Source organism: Sciurus carolinensis, chromosome 4 (genome assembly GCF_902686445.1).
Source record: "Sciurus carolinensis chromosome 4, mSciCar1.2, whole genome shotgun sequence".
Classification (NCBI taxonomy): domain Eukaryota; kingdom Metazoa; phylum Chordata; class Mammalia; order Rodentia; family Sciuridae; genus Sciurus; species Sciurus carolinensis.
In genome coordinates, this window is record NC_062216.1 from 160,061,945 (window position 1) to 160,085,133 (window position 23,189).

The window sequence follows — 23,189 nt, forward strand, 5'->3', positions numbered from 1 at the left end:
TCCGACGTATTTAAAATGCTCCGCCTTTTGCAAGGCCCCTTGGATAAGCGCAGGCTTGGGTTTTACAGGCTCCCATGTGCGCTTGCCTCTGCTTCAACTCAAGAAAACAGTGGGAACTTTAAGTCCTGAGCCCCGTGCTGCCATCATCCTGAGACCACCGTCCCTGCCCAGGCGGACTCGCCCCTGCCTGCCCTTCCGAATCCCCCGGCTTCCATGCTGGAGGAGAGGGGAGGGGTGAGGAAGAGCTTCCGGGAGCAGCAGGTGCAGAGCTGGGCAGGAAGCAGGGGCCCGCCCGCAGCCAGCACCTTCCTCCAGGCCACAGGGGCCAGGTAGAGCCATGCCATCCTGGGTCATGTGACTCACCAAACAGCACACCAGCAGCCAAGGCCTAAGAAAAATGCTTGGAAAATACACCAGTCCGTGAATAATAGTTGTCTCTGGCCAATAGGAGCTGGGGCGGGTCAGTTTCTTCTTACTGGTTTTGGGTTGTTTTTTTGTTGGTTTGGGGGTATTGGTTTGGTTTGTGTATTTTGGCAGCGCTGGGGTGGGACCCAGGGCCCGGCCGCTAGGCCACTGCTCTGCTCCTGAGCTGCATCCCCAACCCCCTCCTACTATTTACCTCCAATTATTAATGCTTAATTTCTAGACTGGTTTTAAGGGTTATAGCAAGAAAGAAAAAAGAGAGAAAAGGAGACAGAGGATAAGGAAAGCTGAGAGAAAAGCGTCCAAGACCAGAGCGGGCAGCACTTTCCCGTCTCTGCCACGCCCTGTCCCCCTGAGCAAACTCCTCTTGGCCTTCCGCATCCTTATTCTATGAAATCGTGCTCACGCCTCCTGGCCTGACCTTGTGATCAGCTGTCATAATGCTCAGCAGAGCGTGATCTGGGGACCTGGCAAACGGAGAGACCTGTGTGCACAGAGGTTATCGTTGCCCAATAACGAGGTACTGAGGATGTAAGCCAGGTTTCTGCAGGTGATTCACCGCAAGGATTTGCTCAGGGTGCAGGCTCCTGAGGCTGCTCCCAGTTGGAGCCTGGGAATCTGCATTCTAACCAGCAGGTGCCCCTGGATGCTTGTGTTCTTCGAAGTTTGAGATCCAGCAAACGGCATCATGGCGGAGATGCATAAGAACGGCTGTTCTGGCCTGAGTGGCCCACAGCAGCTGCCTGAGGTCTAGTTTATCGTCTTCTCCCAACTTAGACCTCAGTGAATGAGAAGCAGGTGTGTAGAATCATCTAACATATAGACAGCCACGTGGGGAGATGCTCAGTGGAACTGGACGGGGAGGTGTGGGCGGGGCAGAGGAGGAGAGGTGCCGCGCATGCCCGGGAGCTGGGCCCGGGGGTCGGGAGGCCGACCCACCCTGCAGGCCCCTGCTCTGCTGCCAGGCTGCTTCGATGGTGGGGGTGGGGGGTGTGCTCTGTTCCCTGGTCTCCGCCTGCCCCCAGGACTGGGGGCTCCAAGTAGCAGGAGGCTGGTAGTGCAGGTGGCACCCTGGTCCCCTAACCTGCTGCTCTGACCAGTGCCAGATAACAGAGAGCCATTCAGAAAACACACTCGGGGCTGCTGCTGGGTCCTTAGACTCACCCCTTGGCTTCCGGAGGCCTCTGAGAGCTCCCCTCTGTCCACCTGCCTGGGTTTGAGTCCTGTCTCTGCCAGTCACTTGCTCGGTGACCTGAGAGCAGTTACTTCACATCACCATCTGCATGGCCTCAAGTAGGGAGACGAAGGGCTCCTGCCCCGGGGACATCGTGAGGATTGTCACTGAGCTGAGCCACACAGCTCTTGCTGTAGGTACAGCCGCACCTCCTGAACTCCTGCCTGCTCTGATGGGGGAGCTCGTGTTGGGCCCAGAGAGGTGGGTTGGGAGCAGCCGCTGTGTTGATAGCAGTGTCTAGGATGTGGGTGGCTTCGAGCACAGAGTGGCCAGCTCAGGGACCAGCCCAGAGGAGGAGGCACTTGGGTTGGGGGCCGAATGGGAGGACGTGAGGACATTCCAGGGGGAGGGAAGACCACGAACCGTCGGAGACCAGGGTGTAGCATCCTCAGTTCTTTTATCCTCTGCTTAGAAAGAAGTGGGGGGGCAGCTCTTCACCCCTCAGCCCCTGGGCTCGGCAGGATGAGGCCAGTTTGGAGCCTCCAGAAGGCACAGCCGTCCCTCCTGGCTCCTGGGTGCGGCTGCCCTCAGCTCTGGTCCTGGCAGGCCCCTGCCCCAGCCAGGGTGGCCAACGGCTCAGAAGCTCCTCTGCCGCCATCTCAGTACCTGAAAGGCAGGATGCGCATCTTCCGCACAGGCCCGTGGCGGCCGTTCCTGAGCCCGAGCCTGAGCCCGGGAGCCGTCTGCTCTCTGCTCCCAGCTGCATCCCTGAGGCCAGCCCTGGCTGCTGCCCCATCCATCACGTCCGTCCCTGTGCTTGGTGCCGGCTCTCCTCTCCCACTTTCCGAGCTGAAGAGCACAGACTGACCTGGACCGTCTCTGCGGGCAGACTCCCTGCTCACAGGGGCTGGGAGGAGTGTGGGGCACGTGTCTGTCACCTGGCCAGAGCCACCCCGCCCTGCAGACAAGTGTCACTGCACGGTGACACCTCCCCCGGCAGACTAAACGGGAAGCTCAGTACGTGAGCAAACCGAAGCCTGAAGCGGTGTGCCCAAGAGACCCGTTACCTGGAGCCGGCGGGCGGGTGGCCTCCGTGACGCTGAGACCACTGGACGGAGGCCGCATGGCCGGTAACATGACCAGCGGACCCGAAGGCTCCTCCTGGCTCTGTAACTGGGGGAAGGGGAGAGACTGGTAACACCTGCCCTGTAAATGGGCTCCTAATAGAAGGGCCAGGAAACGGGGGTACACCCCGCACCCCTCCCGGCCCGCCCCAGCCTCCGGACCAAGCCACCCACCTCCCAGCTCTTGGGGGCTCAGCTATAAACCTGGGAGGGCTCATCTGCTCCCCGGGGTGGAGGGATCCATTGCTCATCGCTCATCCCTTCCCTTCTGGGGACAGTGTCCAACCCCAGCGCGATTCCAGAACGTGGCTTCGAGTGCGTGTCCCCAGGGCCTCCTCCAGGTGCACTGACCCCTTTGCTCGCCTGTCCCTGTGCTCGGCCGGGATGAGGCCCAGCAGACCCGCCTTCCCTGGCCTCCTCAGGACCCGCGGCCGGGACAGCAAGTCGCTCATCGTCCTCCCGCTGGCCTAGGACAGGGAGACCGCAGCCGGCTCCGGGAGAGGGCCAGACTCCAGGGTCCTTCCTGCACTGGAGTCCTTGGTGGGACGGGGGTGGCGGCCGTGCCCCACTGTGGCCAGGCCTCCAAGGTGTCCGTGGCCTCTTCCAGCTGTGCCACTAGCATGTCCTCTGTTGGCTCAAGTGGCAGAAGCCAGAAGCCAGCGAGCGGGAAAGTCAGACAACAGGGACATCTGTACCCTCCACGGTCCGCGGGAGGGGCAGACCCTCGCGTGTTTTCACAAATCAGGACCCAGGGGCTTTGTGGGTGGCCTTGTCATGGGAGAAGAGGTTTCTCCAAGGAGTTCCTGGAGAGGCGGGGAGAGTGGGGCAGGGCAGGCGGACTTGGCTCAGGACAGCGGGGTCCTTGACACCCAGGACAGGAAAGCACTCGGCACCTGTCAGTACAGAAGCAGGGGCTCACTGAGTCAAGCAAGGAGGAGTGAGAGGTGCATTTTCATGGCCCACTGGGGTTGAATCTAGATGCACTCCACCACGGAGCCACATCCCCGGCCCTTCACTTGCTTATTTGTTTGAGACAGGGTCTCTTTAAGTTGCTTAGGGCCTCCCTGAGTTGCTAAGGCTGGCCTCAAACTTGCGATCCTCCTGCCTCAGCCTCCCGAGTCACTGGGATTATAGGCGTGCACCACTGTACCTGGCCCTGGCACTTCTTTTAAAGGAAACCTGGCGAGAGGGGGGGCCTGGGAGGGTGTGCGAGGGTGTCGTCGGTCCGCTCGTGGTCTCCGTCATCTGATGGGTAGGTAATGTTGGAACGTCACCTAAATTCTAGGTTTCTTAAAGTTGCTCTCTTCACTTAATCTGTTTATTGGTGAGCTAATTAAACAGTGCATAGGATAATTATCATAAGTGAGTATAAGTGAGACAGGTCTGGAAAAGTTTGTGGAATTTTAATTAAAATTCTATCTCCTTGTCCTTCCTTTATGTCTTTTCTATGTTTTTAATTTCTCTTAACCTACCTCGGCCTGAAAACCCAAATAACAGGACTTCACATTTTAAAAATCCACAGATCATCACATTGGAATAGACCTTCTTGTCTATCTCAGAGTCGTCCCCCCCCCACCCCCTCCCATGTCCCTTTCTCCAGCCCCACCCTCCACAGGGTCCAGAGTAGGATAACAGTGGGATAACAGGTAGGACTGCCTGCTGTACACAGTACTAGATAATAAAACACCTCTGGTGTTCCGCCACCTGAAGCACTGGTTCAGAAGTCCCTCATACTGAAGTGACCGGGTCAAAACCTGAGCTCAGCTGCGTATCTGGCTGGTGTCAGTGTCCCGGGGTGTTTGCTGCATCTGGACAGCTGACATCATTGCCCTGGATCTCCAGACTTTTTTGGCTTCTTCCTTCCCAGCTTCCTAATCACTCATGGGACCAGATGGCAGAACGAATGGTGATTTATTTTGCAGTGACATGGGGGTTAGAATCCTCCTTTCTCTCTGGCACGGAGCATCTATTATTCTAACACGTATTTCCTGACAGTCCACAAAGGCGGCCCTTGAACTCCATGGGTACCGCGTTTGATCCTCCCTGTGCGCTCTTGAGTAGTAGGTCTGACCTGCCCCGTTAGAGAAGGGGAAGCTGAGGCCGGGACCTGTGCCGTGACTCGTCCCAGGTCACGCAGCAGGGTCACCCCCACAACCCTGGGTGTGCTTCCTTCCCATAATGCCCTGCTGCTGCCGGCTCTTTGGTAGAAGACAGGTGGGTGAGTTAGAGGGCACGAGCCAGGCTTTGACTTTGGCTCGATGCATGACGGGGGGTCTGGCTTCTCCAGATCCCTCAGGGGAAGGAACTCTAGAAAGCCTGCGTCCCCAGCAGAACAGGGTCTCTGTGGGAGGAAGTGGCACTGAGGCTGTGGATGTCAAGGATGTGCTGACTCTGGGGACACCTTCAACCCAGCAAGTCCCTGGGTGTGCAGCCCTGCAGCCCCAAGCAGGACCAAACCCTTGAACCAGGTCACTTAGCGGAAATAACGGCTGACACATTAGCACAGGCCGGCTCAGGATCCTTCCGAGGGCTTGACATATTCTGTGAGGCTGGTACTACTGCCACTCCCGCCGTACAGAAGAGGTTGTGTAACTTGCCCAAGGTCACAGGCAGGACTCGAGCCCAGGGAGGTGGGTGGGTTCCAGTGATCTTACCTGTCCTGCCTCTGAGGACGGCGGCTCTGTGTTTGGAGCTTGAAGACAGGTCACTAAGCTGTATGGTGGAGGCCAGGGTGGCTGTCACACCCTCGTGACCCGCACCTGGTGAAGGCAGGCCCCATGGGGGCTGCCCAGGAATCGGGCCTCGTGCCACAGCCTTGCAGGGCCCAGCTCCCTGGAAGAGGGCAGCAGATGCTCCAGTGCCAGCAGTTCTGAGCCAACAGCTCCAAGGCCACAGGTGGACTCTCACCAGCAGAGTTGGTGACCTGGTGGCCCCAGGTGGGCACTGCCAGGGAAGGAGCCCAGGAAGAAAGCTGTTCAGGCCTGGCCGATGGCTGCTCTGCCAATGTGCACATCTTTCTGTTTTATTATTTTTAATTTTTTATTTCAAGGAAGTTGGAGATTTCGAAAGAACTGCCTGAGGAAAACCTAGTCCCAGAATCTGAGCGAGCTTGGTAGAGCCAGGGTCCGCTGTGGGTTCTGCTCTAAGGACAGCAGTTCCAGGCCCTGGACAGGCCTGTGGTGGATGGGGTTCATTTAGATCTCGCCTGGGTCTGTCTTAGAGATGCAGAAACAGAGACGCAGAGAGGTTGCCTTGTCTCAAGGACACACTGCAAACAAGGGCAGGATCTGAACTCAAGGTCTGAACCCAGCACCTGCCGTCCCTCCCTCCCTTAGCTCTCAGTAGCGTCACAGGTGGAAACAGGAGGGGTGCAATTCTCCAGTCCCGTGTTTCCTACTCTGCCAGGGATGGGGCAGGACCTCAGGCCACCACCCCTGGCACATCCTGCAGCCACCTGCAGGCTTCCCCTAGGTGCCTAGTTGTGTGTCTTGTGGTGAGAAGGTCTTGGAAAGCAGGCTCCCTGCCTCCAGGGAGAGCCTGATAAAAGCAAGAGACCGAGGCTGGATGAGCTGAGGTGGAGTCGGTGACCTCCGCCGGAGGAGGCTGCGGGGTGCTCAGGCAGAGGGGACACATGTTTGTCTAGTAAGGGACACAGTGATTCTGCATCACCATTGCGTCACTCACTTGGGCCTTGCTGGGCACAGTGTGTCCCCATCAGGCAAACAGCACGGCTGCCAGGAGCGCTGTGTTCTGCAGACACTGGCTGAGCCCTGCTCTGGGCAGGCTTGTGGCTGGGCACGGAGATACCCGGATGAGCTCCGTGCAGCCCCGGCCCACAGGGAGCTGGAACCGGGACCGGACAGGTAAGTGGGCAGCTCTGGTACGTTGAAGGAAGGCAGTGGCTGCAGCGTCCAGCCGCCCGGCTCTGGTCCTGGCTCCCCACCTGCTGGCCGTGAGGCTGACTCGCTCCCTCTCTGGGCCTCGGCTGCCTCAGTGTGAGATGGGGCTGGAGGTGTCTGCCTCGCAGGGGTGAGTGGAGTTAAAGGCGTGTGTGTGACAGTCACCGTGGTGTGCAGAGTCCCAGGGGAGGAAGCACCTGACCCATGTGACCCTGGGACAGGACTGGGTCATCAGAGACTCATCTCAGAGGAAGTGGGGTGAGGGCGGTTACCCGCAGGAGTCAGCGAGAGGGGAGGTCGCCATGGAGACACAGGAGACGAGGGCAGAGGACGCGGCCAGCCCAGGCCCTGAGGTGTAAGAAAGCACCCCTCTTCTGAAGCAGCCAGGGTCCAGCGTGCCCGCCGGGCAGTTCTGCAGGGGACAGGGCACCCGGGCACCGTGCACCAGGCCCAGGAGTCTGAACCTCCCGTGGACAGTGGCAGAGACGGATGAGGGTCCCAAGTGCAGGAAGTATAGGGTCAAAGCTGTGACGGGAGGGACTCTCTGGTCTGGAGGGGACCCAGTTTGTCAGCCACCGTCCAGCCTAAGAGAACATGTTGTGTACCAAGGTGGCCAGGGTGGGGAGGGGTGGCCAGGGCTTCAGTAGAGCAGCACCGGGGCAGATGGCTCCCCGGGTGGGACCCAGGATGAGGCAGTGACACCTCGCTTTCAGACGTCTTCCATGTGAGGTCCCTGTGGGCCGTTCTCGGGTGGTGGCCCACGGGAAGGTGAGGACGTGCTCCCTGCCTCCCCAGTCCTTCCCGGCCCCTGCAGGGTGTTGGGAGAGACCGCCCGGAGACGGAGCAGGAGATCCAGCTGCCCTGAGAACCAAAGGCGTGTGTCTGTGTCCAGTGGGAGCGAGAAGAGGGGAGCGGAGGGAAGGAGAGGAGGAGAGAAGGACCCAGGAGGCTCGTTCCGGAGGGGAGGATGCTGGGAAGCGGCCAGTGACTCACCAGCTCTTAGAACAATTGCCCGGCCAGGCTGTGCTGGGGATGCACCCTGAGGCGTCCAACTTAGTCCCATGTATTTCCAGATGTTTCTGATCAGAAGTTCCTATAAAATTCAGAGAAAAGGTCTTGCCCTTCTGGATTCTGGCCAATGTGAAGAGCACCCCAGGCGGATTTAGCTGTGGCAGAGTTTCCAAGGGGCTGGACCTCACCCCAGGGCATCTCGGGAGCCCAGGGGACATCTGCGTGCCTCATCTGTGGCTGCTCTGTTTTGCCCAGGGCTGGCCGAGGGGGGCTCAGCCAGGTGTCCATGAAAGACAAGGGTCCAGGGTGAGGCAGGAGGATGACAGCCTTGAGGCCAGCCTGGGCAACGTAGCGAAGACACCGTCTCAAAATGAAATAAAAAGGGCTGTTGCTGTAGCTCAGTGGTCAGCACTTGCCTGGAATGTGTACGAAGGAAGGTTCTGAGTCCTGTCCCCCAGTGTTGAAGATTGAACACCCAGGAAGCACAGAGGCAAGAGCAAAGAGTTGTAGTGAAAGGACAGAACACAGAGGAGGGCGTCCGAGCAGGTGCCCGAGGAGTGGGGGTATCCTGCCCCTTTTCTAGATTGCAGATTTCCTTTGTTCTCCTGCCCTCTCCTCTCATCCTGCCTGTGTGACCCCAAAGGTGGAGTGGTCCAAGGGCGGAAGGAGCCGCCCAGGGGCCACTCGATAGCAGCTCCTGCAGGGAGGATACAGTGCCTTCTCTGGACCAGTCACCTGTGACCTTGGCAACGGTTGGAGGAGGGGAAGTGCTCTGGAGGTGTTTCCTCTGGAATCAGCCCCCCTCTTCCTGACCAGTCACCTGTCACCTACCCTGACTGCCTTCCCCCACCCCTACCTTTGTGTCTTTGAGGAGTCGGTTGGATTTCCCTTCGACACCCCGCGTTCATCATCTTTATGGAATATCCAGTCTAAGCAAGTAGTCGTGGCAAGTTTTTGAATTCTGTAACTTCAGAAAAGGGAGCTGATCAGGACGTCTCTCCTGGGTTTGGTCTGACAGTCATTGTCAGAGGGTCTTGGCACCCAGGAGCCATGCTTGTCCCCGCAGGCCTGGGCTGCCCACCAGCCTGTGAGCTGCGGGCTATTCGGTCACAGGGGAGCATCTGCTGGAGGGCAGGTCGGGTGGCTGGCGGGCCCGAAGGCCCGTGCTGGGCTCTGCACAGGTACTTGACTCTGAGCTTCCGTCCCCTCTGTGTTGGGGATAACCTGCCAGGATCAACAGAGATGGTAGCCACCACCCTGACGCCTGTGGGTGATGTAGAGTTTTCTGTTGTCTGCAGTCCTGGACTTGTTAATGAGTGGCCCATTGGTCTAGAATTTTCCAGATCATTCTCTTTCTCTCTGGACCATCTGCAGACCTCTGCCAGGTGCCTTCCTCAGGGCAGCCCAGCAGACCCTGAGTGGAAGTTTGCCCACTGTTTCTTGGGGGACAGTAGTTCCCCCGCCCCCAGAAGAAAACAAACAGACAAAGTCCCTACGTGTGGCTTTGCTTGTAGAGCAGTGGGAAGTGAAAGATGAGCCACGGGGAGGGAGGGGGAGGCCCAAGGCCAGCTCCCCTGGGAAGGCTGTGGCCTGTCCCCACTGTCACCAGGTGCTGTTCCCTGGAACTGAGGGGCCTCCCCGGAACCGGAAGCACATTTGTTCATGAAGATCAGCCGTGCCCTTGGGCAGACGACCACCCTGATCCGCTCGTCCTCGAGCCTCTCTGCTCACTGCCCTGGTTCCCAAGTACCACTTAGTGTATAAAAAAAGGTCCCAGCGCCGCCCCTCACCCCGCAGAGTGATCATGTCTGCGAAGCTTCCTTTCTGGAAGGCTGGTGGGGGAGGGGGCCGCAGCCTCCCCGCCCCTTGCTGTCCAGCCTGTGCTGGTCACTGTGGGCACAGCCGGTGCAGGGCCAGCTCTGAGTCCTATCTGGCACCTGCTCCCTTGCCTCCGGTCTGCACTCCCTGTGCCCCACCTGTCCCCTGCTTAGGTGGCCTTCTCTTTGTGCCCGGCTCACTCCTCCTGAGCTCTCCAGGTGGCTTCACAGGGACAGCCTGTCTTAGGAAAAGCACCAGCTTCCCCACCAAGCTGGCCCCGCGCTCTTGCCCTGCCTCCGCCCACCCGTGCCCAGTAAGAGCCAGAAGGTTAGCTGACCCTCCTCAGGAGAGCCACTGCTGCCTCACACCCGTCCTGTGGCTGGCAGCTCCTGAGCACTCGCGTGCAGGCCACCTTTGGGGTGGGGTACGTTTGACCCATTTTACAGGTGAGGAAATAGAGGCGTGGGGAGAAAGCCCGGGGCCTCGCCCTGGCGGCTGCCAGACCTGGGTTCTGATGCCAGCTTCCCGTCGACCCCCGGTTGTCCGCCCCGGCACCTGCCACGCTGCACTGCCGTCTTTTCCTCCTCCAGGTCCTGTTGAATATACTCTCCCTCCCTCGGAATCGGGCTCCCCAGCACCTGAGCCCAGGGCCTGGGCTTAACCTGGGAGCCAACTGACCAGTTGGTCCTTCTCAGGAGGGAGCCCAAGGGTTGGGAGGTGGGCAGCCTGCTGGGCAGGCGGGGGTGAGTGGACCAATCCACAGCCCACAGAGGGGCCGCAGGGAGCTTCAGGTAGCACTCTAGGGGTGGCCTGACGTGGTCACATGCAGGCCCGAGGCTCCCTGGCCCTCTGCCCTGAAGTCTCCAACCTACCACTTGTCAACCTCCACCCGAGGGAGGCAGAGAAAATGCAAGGACAAGTGACATCAGCCACTCTTCCTCCTATTGGCACCTTGGAGCAAAGGACTAATGTGAGGAATTTTCTCATCTTTTCCTTATCGCTCTGGCCTGAGTTTCTGGAAGATACAGTGCCTTCTCTGGGCCAGTCACTGGGCATGCCTTGTGTGCTGGGCATATACTGAGCGATTACCGCCACAGGGGCCCTATACTGTTGTATCCCCTTTTTACAGATAAGAATACTGAGGCCCAGCGGGCCAAGTAACTAGCCCAAGGCCCACAGCCAGTAAGGGGTGGAGCCAGATGGTAACCCCAGGCTGTCTGGCCATGTTCTGAGTCCTCTGCTCTGCTGCCCCTGAATGGAGACAACCACACAGAAAAGACCTGTTTTTGTTTTATTTTGTTTCATTGATGAAGAACTTCAAACTGCAACTATTAATTGCAGGTCAGTTATGAGCAGCGTGGGACAGGTGACGTGCTAAGTTCACTGCAGACTTCACCCTTTAAAACCTACAACAGCCTCTGAGGTTCTATGTGCTATGTCCACCCAATTTATGGATGAGGAGACTGAGGCTGGGAGGGTGGCTGGCAAGGGGTGCTGCCGAGGTTCGCCTCGGTGTGTCTGCCCGATCCGGACACACGCCACCAGGTGTCAGGTGAACCCCACAAGCTACAGACACCCTCGGCCGAGCGGCCTCAGCTCCTCTGCCACCAAGAGCTCGTGTCTGTTCGGCATTTATTCCGTGGGTTCAGGGAGATGCTGATTTGCTGTCAAAGTCGTAACTTGAAATCAATTCGTTTCTTCCACTTGCCCAAACAGGGTCATCGAGCTTAAAGAAAGAAAGAAGAAGAAAAATCACTCAAGATTTCCCTCCGTTCTTGCTTCACCTTTTCTAATGAGTTCCCCAATTAGGCCAGCCTGGGAGCCTCGCCCTGGCTCCTTATTCTGGGTAATAAAATAGGTCACTAGCTCCTGCTTGGTTTGGAATTTCCGCCCATCAGGATCCCACGTGCCTGGAAGACAAAGATGGTCCCCCCTGGGGCCGGGGCTGGGGCTCCGTGGTGGAGCACGTGCCTGGCACGTGTGGGGCGCCAGTTCGATTCTCAGCACCGCGTGTAAATAGATGAACAAATAAAGGTCTATCGACATCGAGTCTGTCAACATCGGAAAAATAATTTTTTAAAAAATATGCTGGCGGAAGGCGACCAGAGCACTTTCTTCAGCATGCAGTGTGTCCGGGCGCCACGCCGATGGCTCTGGAGGGACACTGCGGCACGACCCAGGCTGGCCGACCCTTGCTGTGTCCCTGGACCCATCCCCGACCCACCACCGCGTCTTCTGGGGAAATGGAGCAAGAAAGTCCCTGTTCCTTCTGTACCTTGTGCTGCATCCTAGGGTTCCAGCCCCGGCCGTGCTGTTCCTGGCGCAGGTGGGCAAGCGCCCGTCCCGGGCCTCCTTTGGTCACCTGAACAGTCAGGCTGGGAGTGGACGGTCGCGGCCCGGCAGCTCCGGGCTCTGAACCCTACAAGGGTCTTTACCCCGGGTGTCCTTCTGTCCCCATGTGTTAGCCATCTGCAGGCACCAGGACAATGCCGGTGACTTCGCCTGTGCTCTGCCCTGTGTGTCCCCAGGTCCTCATCCTGGCCTAAGAAGCAGCCCAGGTGCACAGGCTCCCCAGCCAACAGCTGGTGGGTTCTGATGGCTTGTCCCTGCAGCGCGCCTGGTGGCCTCCTGCTCCGCCGTCATTAGGACTGTAAATGGGCCGTGAACTGACAGACAGACAAATCTTAGTACTGAAAGACGTTAACATGTTGGCATAAAGCCGATCGCCCTCGTGAGTCCTGCGGGTACCGGGCACCTCGTGCCTGGAACCCGTCAGATACCCGCCACTCACCCCAGCAGCCCCGAGGCGGGACATGAGTTGAACCCACACCGTTCATGGTGATGTGCCTGGGATGGGGACCGCGAGCCTGAGACACAGGGGCCTGGGTGACGGTGGGGAAATGGCCCCTGGGGACCAAGGGTTGAGAAGAGGGGCAGAGCGGGGTGAGGCTTCGGAGCCCCATCTTCAGAGTCGTGCCCGCTCTCCTCTGGGCTGAAGGATACTGTCCCCTCTCCAGGAGTATACAAGCTGCAGAAACGAAAGCCCCAGGGAGTGGCCCAGGTCCCTTTGGACAGCGGGGAAGTGGGGGCTCACTGAACTTGCTCCTTTATGAAGAAATCAATCAACCCCTTGGGCGCCGCTCACTCCGTCGCCCACTCACTCTGACACTCCACCTGTGCCTTGTCTTCGGTGAGCGCATGTTGGTGGCTCGTCTTTCCACAGCTAGGGCTCCTTTTTTCCTCTGGCCTCCTTAACAGCTGCCCATCAAGGTCCTGCCAGTCACAGCTGTCTCCTCCGTCAGCAGGATACTGACTCTCCCCAGACCAGGCGATGTGCACAGATGACAGATGTGCTTGACATTAATGGCAGAGTCTGCCGGGTAAAAAGCATCGCCAAGTCAGCAGTTCTCCGAGTGGAACGGAGGCCACCAGCCCCAGGATTGGCTTGGTGGGACCAGGACCAGGCAGCGGTCAAGGCCAGGCACCCTGGCCCCCAGGCCCACCGAGCCGACTTGCTCAGGGTGGCATCCGAGAGCCCACACTTTACCCGCTGCAGATTGAGAACTGCCGTCAGGCAGGGTGACCTGCGGACTGTACTGCCAGCCACTTACAAAAGGACCCTCCGTGATGTTTATGAGGATAGCTGCTACTCCCTGAGCGCCCGCGGTGTGCCGGGCACTGTGCCAAGCGCCTTCCCTGTGGGCTCCCCATCCTTCAAACCACCCTGAGAAGTAGGCACTCTTACTGTGCCCAGTTCACAGATGGGGAAACTAAGGCCTGAGGGGGTCAAGTGACTTGGGCAAAATGTAAGTAGAATATGCTGGAAAGAGAGCCCTTGAAGCTAGCTGGAGAAGTGGGGGGCCCCTCTGCCTGAGAGGGTCACCCCTGGGAGGCCCCGGGGTGGGGGAGGGGAGGGGGCCTCCTCCCTCGCTCCTGCCAGCAGTGACCCCGAGAGCCCGAAGCCGGCCAGCAGGTGCGGGCCCGCCTACCCCTCTGACTTCTGATTTCCCAGGAAATCCAGCCTTCCGAGCAGCGCGAGAGCGGCCTCCCTTCCTCACCATTGTCCCTGCTCCAGGCCACCATTCATCCCAGGGCCCACTTGGCAGCAGCCCCATCCCCTTCCGCACCCCCCAGGCCTCCGGAAGCCCAGACGGAGGCCCTGAGATGTAAATAAGGCTCTTCCAGCTGCACCTGGCCGCCGGGAGGGAGCCCGGGCACCAGCCTCCCGCCAAGCGCCCGGTGGGCAGCCCGGGCGCCCCCGCAGCCCAGCATTTGGTTCCCTTCCTCCTGCCTGGCCTCACCCAACGGGTGGGCAGTGCCAGCATCCTCCCTCCTCCAGGGCTGCCGCCGTCCCCGGCCGTTTCCACCCCGGCCAAGAGCCCAGCTGCGGATCTTGGCGTCCACCTCTGGGCTGGGGCTGAGCTCTGTGCCAGGGCCCTGCGTGGGAAGAGGGGGCGGCTGAGGTGGAGGCTCCGGAGCCCGTGAGCCTCGGCAGCCGCCAGGGCTATCAGCCGTCCGTCATCCGTGTGCATGCGATCCTTCCTTCCTTCCCTTGACCAGTCCTGGAGTGTCTACCGTGTGCCAGGTACTGGACTGTAACGATGAACCAGAAAAATGGAAGCCATCTGCTGCGGGGCTTGGGGGTGTAACCGAGTGGTAGAATGTCGCTTAGCGTACAGGAGGCCCTTGTTCCATTCCCAACACCAGGAAAAAGGAAAAAATCTGCCCTCTGCCCTCTGCCCTCTGTCCTCTTAAAGATCCAGAAGGAAGAGACCAGCAAAAGCTGTGATAAGTGGATCAGAAGGAGAGGGGTGCTGAGACCGGGGCACTGAGGCCCCAAAGGTTTCTCTCTCTCTCTCTCTCTCTCTCTCTCTCTCTCTCTCTCTCTCTCTCTCTCTCTCTTCTTGGTACTGGGAGTTGAACTCCAGGTGCTTAATCACCGAGCCACATCCTCAACCCTTTTTAAATATTTTATTTAGAGACAGGGTCTCGCTGAGTTGCTTAGGGCCTCACTAAGTTGCTGAGGCTGGCTTTGAACTTGTGATCCTCCTGCCTCAGCCTCCCGAGTCGCAGGGATTACAGGCATGGGCCACCGCATCCGACCAGAGGTTTCTCTTAGTAGCCACACTGATCTTGAGTTTTCCTGGTTGCACTTGGGGATGTCCCCAGCCTAACTGGTTCCACCTGGCTTTTTCTGTAGTTGGTTCTGGGGCCCTTCAGCTGAGGAGGGGCACTTGGCTTTGAGGCATCAGGGGCTCAATAGGGCAACCCTTACTATTGCGGAATGCCAGGGGAAGGCTCCCGGTGGTGGCCCTCAGGCAATCCCAGCCCGGTCAGATACAGTGAAACCGTCCCAGGATCACACACTGGTCCCCGCTCAGTCCAAACCTCTACTTTAGTTTACAGCCAGCAGCATTGAACCTCCAAAGCTGTGGTCCCTACCAGAGCAGCCCTGGGATCCCAAAGAACTGACAAATACTGGAGCAATTACATCTGCTCTGGGTGAGACCCCGGTCTCGGAAGTGTTCGATGCTCCCCTGTGATCGCAGTGCCCCCAGCTCCACTGGCTGTCCTGGAGATGGGAACTCCCAGCTGGGTCTCTGAGCACAGTCTGCCTGGATTCAAACCCCAGCCCCAGTTTCTAGCTCCCTGAACTTCAGCAGGTTACTTATCTCCCCACCTCGGTTGCCCGGGGTATAAATTGGGAGTACTAGTGATACCTGCCTCATAGAGTGTGAGAATTAACCATGACTGGAACATAGTAGATGCTCAATAAAATGGTAGCTGTGGAAAGGTGTGCCTCTCTCTTGCTGCAGCTGTGGTTTCTATAGTAAGTCCTGGTGACCAGCCCTTTCCCTGAGTTTAAGAATTGCTGGACCAGAAGGAAATGTAATAGAGCAAATCAGCTCAATGGGTTCTCTTCCTTCCCCCAGTTCTAAAATGACAAATGAAAGCAGTGCATCAGAAATATTCAGATTTTCAAATAGAGAAACTGAGGCTGGGCCCAGTTAAAGGCAGATTCATACAACCCCAGTGACCGAAAGCGTCCAGATTTATCTCTTTCTCTGGATTTCCATTTCCCTGCATCTCCCCTACCCGAGGCAGTAAAATGGGCAATGGCTCTCCCTTCCGTGTGGGTCTCACATCTGAGGGAGGTTGCAAACATCACAGAAGATGTTTTAATTTAAGGGAAACCAGCTCTTCATCCTTTTAAGATGAAACGTAGTAAAATTTTAAAGACTTTGTCCAACAATCCCTATATTTGGTACTTAAAGTAATTATAGTTGCCTTTTTTAAATGTCCAAATTAAAAATAGACATCGCAAGGAGAACACAGGACACAGCCCAGAGCCCAGAGCCATGTCCACGGTTTCCGAGAATCAGCCCTCCCCTGACCTAATGGGTACTTTGGGGAGATCAGAGGGACAGGAACGGATCTGGGGGCTGGGGGCGGGGTACATCTGGGAGCCTCCTGGCAGCAGATGGCGAACCTGGATTCTGTGTTCTGTAATTAAGAATAGCTGTGAACTGGTGAGATGTTAGATTATAGTCATTTCCACATAGTATAAATGTGGTTCCGAAGTTGGTGGCTGGATCATCAGCATGAGCACCCCCTGGTGTTAGGGGTTCCCTCAAATTCATGTCAGATTCTCAACCCCCACGTATCTCAGAATGCGACTGTGGTTGGAGACGTCATTAAAGAGGTGATTAAATAAAAACGAGGCTGTTTGGCCAGGGCTCTAGCCCTTATAACAAGAGACCCCAGTGGCACCTGCACAAGGGAGGGTATGTGAGGAGGCAGGAAGATGAGCAGTCATCTTTGGACCCAGGAGGGAGCCCTCAGGGAACACCAACCCTGCCCAGCACCTCTTGGGCTTTAGCCTGTGAACTGAGAGAACACCTTTCTGTTGTTTAAGCCTCAGAGTCTGTGGTGTGGCTGCCGTAGCAGACTAACACACGGGGAACCTGCTAGAAATACAGATTCTCAATCCCTGTCCCCAATCTGCTGACTCATCAACTCTGGGAATGGAATCCAGCAAATTGCTTTATGTGACTTCCGTGCATCTAAAGCTGGAGAGCCACTAGCGTGCGGTATTGTCGAGACTTATTACTGAGCCCCGGGGGAGAATGACACGGGTGTGGAAGGAAGAACTGACTTGCTAAATACAAACCACCTTTTTGTAGGCTCTGTGATCTCTGGAAATGTCTCAGTGGGCTCCTTGATTGACAGGCATATATGAAAGGGGTCTATAGACGGAACATGGAAGCGGCCTGGCTTAGAAATTGCAGTTTTCCTAATTACAGATTCTAACATGCTGTTATCCAAGAAGAAACGTGGAGTTGTCCTGACCCATCTTGGCACTATGGCAAAGGATTCCTGTCTTCCCTCTGACCTGTCCAGAGCTCCCATTAATCCAGGTTTCCTAAACCAAGCTTCAAGGAATCCGCAGAATTCCTAGGGATCTGAAGTTGTGTATAAGAATTTTATTAATTTTGTTTTTATTTTGGTGACGATCTTTTGAAAAAGTTGAAGCCTTTCTGGCTTATCAACCTAACCCCCTGATACCCTAGTCCCCCCCACGGAAAATCGTGGCACACATGTTCACTGATGGTCTTTGGTGGCACTGGGTGGTTCCATTTTATTGTTTTGAGCTAATCCGAAGAGGGTGGAAAAAGAAAACTGTGTAAATGGTGAACTTGTACCAAGTAAAAGCCAAATGAAGTTACAAGATGCTGGGTGTTGGAATAAGTAGGAATGAGAAGCTGCTAGAAACCCTGAGTGGTCATACAGCACAGTAGCAGGGATTCTGTGCCCAGAGGGCCTGCCCAGAGCCACCAGTAAGCGCCACAAGGATCACATAGGACTTCGGTTCCCATAAATCAGCATCATCCGCTGTGCTGGTGGTGTTCATCTGAATGTTCGCTTTGTGTTGGTCTTGTGGTTGGATACCTAGCCTTACCTCTGTGCAGAGTTTAGTGACGATGTATTCTTAAGCATTCCAATCAAGACTATTCTGAAAGTGTTTGAAAATTTAAAAACTATTTTAATTTGTTTTTATACATTTCAAAGACTTGAATGCTGGTGGCCCAGGTGAGTTTCCTCTGGACATGGCTGCGGTTGGAGAAGCTCTCTGGCCCCAGGCCTCCAGTCTCCCTGAGGGAGGTCACGTGGACCTTGCTGTGGCAGGTGCTCTATGCATCTCCTTCGCTGCTATGGAAGAGAAAAAACCGCAGATGCCACATTTCAAAGCCCCATTGAATTATTTTCTGCTTCTGTGATCGGAGGGATTGGAAGGAAAGGGCCACCCATGTCTGGGTTCCATATTCCCTGACTCTGTGGCCCAAATGCCATATTAACTGAAGCACAGCATCCCTGGGAATCCAGATGCCCAGAAAATTGTCTTCAACTGGAAAGAACTGGAGGGGGGGACGGGATCCCCTCATTCTTCTGCTCATCTTAGGAATTTATTGCCTTTAAAATTATCCTAAGACAGCAAAATGAATAGGCCCTGCTTTCTTCCTCATCTTTCCGTTTCCTGTAAGGACTTTTTTCTTCTTAATGGCATTGCTTAATAGCCCAAGTCGCCCATGAATGCTCCTCTTAAGGTGATGGATACATCTGCTAGGAAGTCAGGAATTGCAGAGGTCAGAGTTTTTCTATTCAAAATAAATATTAATTGAATTCAGTGACCTAGGACTGACCTGTGGCAAAACTATAGCGTCAGCAAGATCCATCTTTGAGATTCCTGGCCTTCTCTCTTAGATTTCTTTTTTCTTCTTTCATTTCTTCTTTCAATTTCCTGGACCCAGCCCAGGGAATTCTCGGGGCAACAGGGAAAGTGGGTTTCCCAGGAGCGCCCTTCGGTGATGAAGGGCGGGGGGCGGACTGAGTCTGGAAAAGCAGATTGGTGCTGGATGTGGAGAAGGTCAGCAGACCAGTGTGTGAGTGTGGACTCTCGGGACAGGGAGGAAACCAGCACACCACGTCACCCGCAGCTCCAGGACAGCCATCCCACAGCCTGGTGCCCCAGTTTGTCCGTGACTTTAAGCACAATTAACGAGTCCTTTTCTGTTTAGAAGAAGGGCCAGCACCGCCCTTTTGAGAGCTGTTGGGTAGTGCTGTGGCCCTGAGCTTACAACAGGGTGTCACCCCTCCACGCAGGGCCCTGAATCCCTGGGAACTGGAGACCAAGATGGCACAGCACAGGCATGGTGGTCTCCCGGCTCCTCGTCCAGAGCACTGGCACAGAGGGGCGTGCACAGCCCATGGGGAGAAACTTGTGTTCCTGGAGCTCAGAGGAGCACAGACGCCCTGGGCAGTCCCCTCTGCCTCTACTGAGCTGCCGGCTCTGTGCCGCCTTGGGTTAGGCCTCCTCCCGGCTCTGAGCAGCTTCCTGTACCTGGGAGGTCTAGATGCACTTGGAGTAGACAAGTGGAGATGTTCCAGATGCGCTGAGCTCTCTCTCCTCTTGTGTCCCCTCTGCAGCTGGAGCTCTCCAACACCGCCGTCCTGCACCAGATGAGGCGGGACCAGGTGACAGACACGTGCCGGGCCAACAGCGCCATGAGTCGCAAGCGGCGCGTGCTGACCCCCAACGACCTGAAGCATCTAGTGGTGGACGAGGACCACGAGCTCATCTACTGCTACGTCCCCAAGGTGGCGTGCACCAACTGGAAGCGCCTGATGATGGTCCTGAGCGGGCGCGGCAAGTACAGCGACCCCATGGAGATCCCGGCGAACGAGGCGCACGTGTCCGCCAACCTGAAGACCCTCAACCAGTACAGCATCCCCGAGATCAACCACCGCTTGAAAAGCTACATGAAGTTCCTGTTCGTCCGCGAGCCCTTCGAGAGGCTGGTGTCCGCCTACCGCAACAAGTTCACGCAGAAGTACAACACGTCCTTCCACAAGCGCTACGGCACCAAGATCATCAAGCGCCAGCGCAAGAACGCCACGCAGGAGGCGCTGCGCAAGGGCGACGATGTCAAGTTCGAGGAGTTCGTGGCCTACCTGATCGACCCGCACACCCAGCGCGAGGAGCCCTTTAACGAGCACTGGCAGACGGTCTACTCCCTCTGCCACCCCTGCCACATCCGCTACGACCTCGTGGGCAAGTACGAGACGCTGGAGGAGGACTCCAATTACGTCCTGCAGCTGGCGGGCGTGAGCAGCTACCTGAAGTTCCCCACCTACGCCAAGTCCACCAGAACTACTGACGAAATGACCACAGAGTTCTTCCAGAACATCAGCTCAGAGCACCAAACGCAGCTCTACGAAGTCTACAAACTCGATTTTTTAATGTTCAATTACTCAGTGCCAAGCTACCTGAAATTGGAATAAGGGGTGGGTGGGGCACGGGTGGGGGCGGGGAGAGGGAGAGAGAATCATGCTTTTTAATTTAAGATTTTTATTTGTCAAAAGAATTATATGGATATTGGGTTATTTTGTAAATTAATATTTCTTTGGGGAACATGCTGCGAGCAGCATAGTGAGAATTATTTAAAAATCCTTCGAAGGGAAGGACCGCTGTCTTTGCAGGGGAATAGGGTGGATTGTCCTTGAGTTTTTAGAAGTGAATACTGCAACACTGTCTCAAAGGTTTCCTTGTGTTCTGGTGAATTCCATGACTTGTGCATTCCATAAAATCTAATTAATATTATTTATAGTTATTTAAACACGGTCTCTGTATAGATTTCTTTTTGGCAGCAGAATGCTGAGGTCTTTGCTGAAGAAATCTATGGTTTGAGCTTTGCTTGCTACAGCTCATTTGGGGGCACAGTGTTCTCCCTACTAACCGCTCCTGGAGTCCTCTGGTGACAGTCCTTGTGATGAGTATGGATGCCACCATTCTTGAAATTCTGCTAGAGATAAATAGGTCGCTATTGCACTTAGAGGCATCTTCCCAAGGCGCTAATTCCAGACCCATTGCAACTGACCCCAAAGTCCCTTGCACTTAAGAAATGTGATTTTTTTTTTTAAACCTAAGGAGAGAGCTGATTGTAGCAATTTTTTTTTCACCAGAATTAGCAGACTGGTAGAATAGGCTTTTTTACAGAAAACGTTAACTGGCAGTGCCAGTTGTGGTGAAGGTGAAGTAGCTGTTGCTTTATAGTCAACAAATATTTATTGAGGATCTACTATATTCTAGGTCCAAGTGTAGGCCCTGCAGATAGAGCATGAACAAACCCAATCGTCTTGGCCCTCAAGAAGCTTTACGTGGACACAGAGCCTCCAGCTCGACAATTAACCAAACCCCTGACCTTCACTGACTTCACCTGAGGTTTGGAACGTTTGCAACCCCAGAAGACCCACAACCCCTATAAATTTGCTTTTTTCTCTGGCCCAAAGTTGAAAACCACACACTTGGATCAGGCCACTTAACTTGGGGAGTGATCTAAGCTCATTACTCAACACAAGAAATAGCAAAAATATTTCCTATCGTGTGCCTGCTGCCCTGAAGCCCCCAGAGTGGATTCTCCAGGCACCCGGTGGAAGAGTGCTGTGATTGATTAGTGAGGTCTGCCCTGGCTATGGGAAGGGGAACATCCTCAGGTGCCTCCACTGCCTTCTCCAGTCCCACATCTACATCCCCTTCCCCATGGAGAGGGGTCTTCTACCCCTTCCCGTGTATGCATTTGGGGAGTCTCAAATTATGGCATTTATGCCCCTCGTGAAGATCAAAGGTGCACTGTTTGTGTACTTGCCACATCCTGCAGAGGCTAAGAGACCACCCCGGCCTTTGCAGCTGCCAAGCATGCGCAACCAGGACGCCTCCTATCATCTTGATCCACGCTCCTTTCCTCCGGATCCTGTTCCTTGCTAATTAACACCCAAACCTGCTTCTCATTTCCAGCGCTTTCTCGGTTGAAGTTTGAGCCACATCCCTCTTACAGCTAGTGAATGAGTCGGTAGCAGATACTGTATATAATAATAATAAATAATAATAATAATAGTTCTAATAATAGGGGAGGGTGGGATGGGGTGTGGGTAGGTTTTGCTTTTTGTTTTTGATGCAGTCTATAGTGAAGGGGTGAGAATATTCTAAACAGAAATGAATAATTTATTCACAGAAACTATTAAAATTGTCTTGTAAAGTTCCCAGCAAGCTCAGTGAGCAGCAGCTGCAGCGTCTCACCGAGGAAATTCTTTTATTTAATTTGAGGGAGATTGTGGGCCAACAAGGTGGCTGAAGCTATTTATAGAACGTCACGAACTTTCTGGGCTCTCTCCTCTTCGTGACGGGCACAGCAACTTTGCCCTATGTGGACAGAGATTTATGCAGTGTGTTTGATCAAGCAGAGTGACAGACCTTGGCTGTCCCTGCAATGGAGAGTCTGGACATTTTTTTCCAGCTAGGGGACAGTGTCCTCAGAAATAGGGCTTCTATTTGAAACATGCTCTACAGAACAGGGGCTCTCTGGGACATTAAGTTGGTGTGACACACATGAGGGTTTGGTGGTCAGATATTCTTGGAAAGCAAAGTTGAGCAAGTTTCCTTTCTGCCGGACTTTTCTTGAGCAGAAAATGCGTGAAGTACATTGTGAACCCCACGAACACCCTGGAGTCAGGCAGTGCTTCCCGGGCTTAGAACGAACAGGATGCTGTTTTGCGGATCATCTCCCAGAGCTCATGTCCCACAGAGTCTACTTTCGTTAGGGTGTTGCAGCACATCCAAGGTCTGCAAGGGTCAAACCCCTTTGGTGTGGGCAGAAGGGAATTGGAGAGGGGACAAGGGAGAACAGAGTGCAGAAGGCCACAGATGGGTCCCACTCCCCCGGCCTCCAGTCGCTCCATGGGAACAGATGACTCTTGGTAAAGAGCTTCTTCAAGTCCATAGTCTGGAGCCGTTCACTGTGTGCTCTTTTGGTTTTTAGGTGGAAATCCACATTGGTTCCCGTGTTCAAACCCTCTGTCTTTCCTTCCTGTGCAAAGCTTGCCCAGTGCCGTGTGCAGATGGCCTTTTTGTTGGCTTCTGTCTCTTAAGGGAGCTAGATTGTCCTTCAGGGGACGAGGCCTCATTTCTGAAATGAGAAACTCTCCTGTGTTCTGTTTTGTGTTCAGGTTTTGTTTTCTAATGACATCAAACTTTTTTTTTTTTTTTAAACAAAAATTGATGCAACTGTTTTGCAGAATGTAGAAGAGTATTCTGTGTCCTTGGCGAAAGAAATCCATTGGTGAAATGTACCTGGGAAACAAAAGTCAGTGTTCTCTAAAGAAAAAAAAAGGCAGGAGGTTTAAAAACGCTTCCTATTGCTTGCTTAGCTGGAGAAAAGTATGGGCCAGCATCCCACCCAGGCTGCTTTCCAAAGGTGCTGCTGTGCTGTAAGAACCAGGTACAATCAAGGCTGTATTTACAAGGACATTCCTGCCTGCCATCCCTTTGCTTGGAGAAGTCGAGATTTTATCAGCCATGGGTTTGATGCCTGAACCTCTCCAGAACCCCCTGGCTGCCCTCCCCAGCTGGTCTGGGAAGAAAGGAGCCTGCCAACCTGTGCTGTGTCAGAGGGGACCTTCCCCTCCCGCCCAGTGAGTGAACGTCCCCTCCCCTCCTGCTAGCTCAGGGTCTGGAGAGCAGAGGGCAGTGGGAACTTTAGTTGAACCAGGCCTTCTGGAAACAGACATGCAAGCACATGGTGTAATTCATGCTATTAGAAAACTCCAGAACAAAGAGTGCAAGGCCCTAGCACGCTTAGCCAGTGTTGGGACCAGGGCTGAGGTAAGGATTATAAAGTCCCTCTT

General features: G+C 55.3%; 1 protein-coding gene across 2 annotated transcripts in view; it reads left to right on the top strand.

Annotated features, from left to right (window-relative positions):
• Positions 1–19,790, top strand: part of Chst11 (carbohydrate sulfotransferase 11) — a 225,221-nt gene extending 205,431 nt beyond the window's left edge. For both annotated transcript variants that reach the window (XM_047550334.1, XM_047550335.1), the window contains exon 3: positions 18,936–19,790. In XM_047550334.1, the coding sequence (XP_047406290.1) occupies positions 18,936–19,790 (855 nt within the window). The remainder of the gene's footprint in view (positions 1–18,935) is intronic.
• The last annotated feature ends 3,399 nt before the right edge of the window (positions 19,791–23,189 follow it).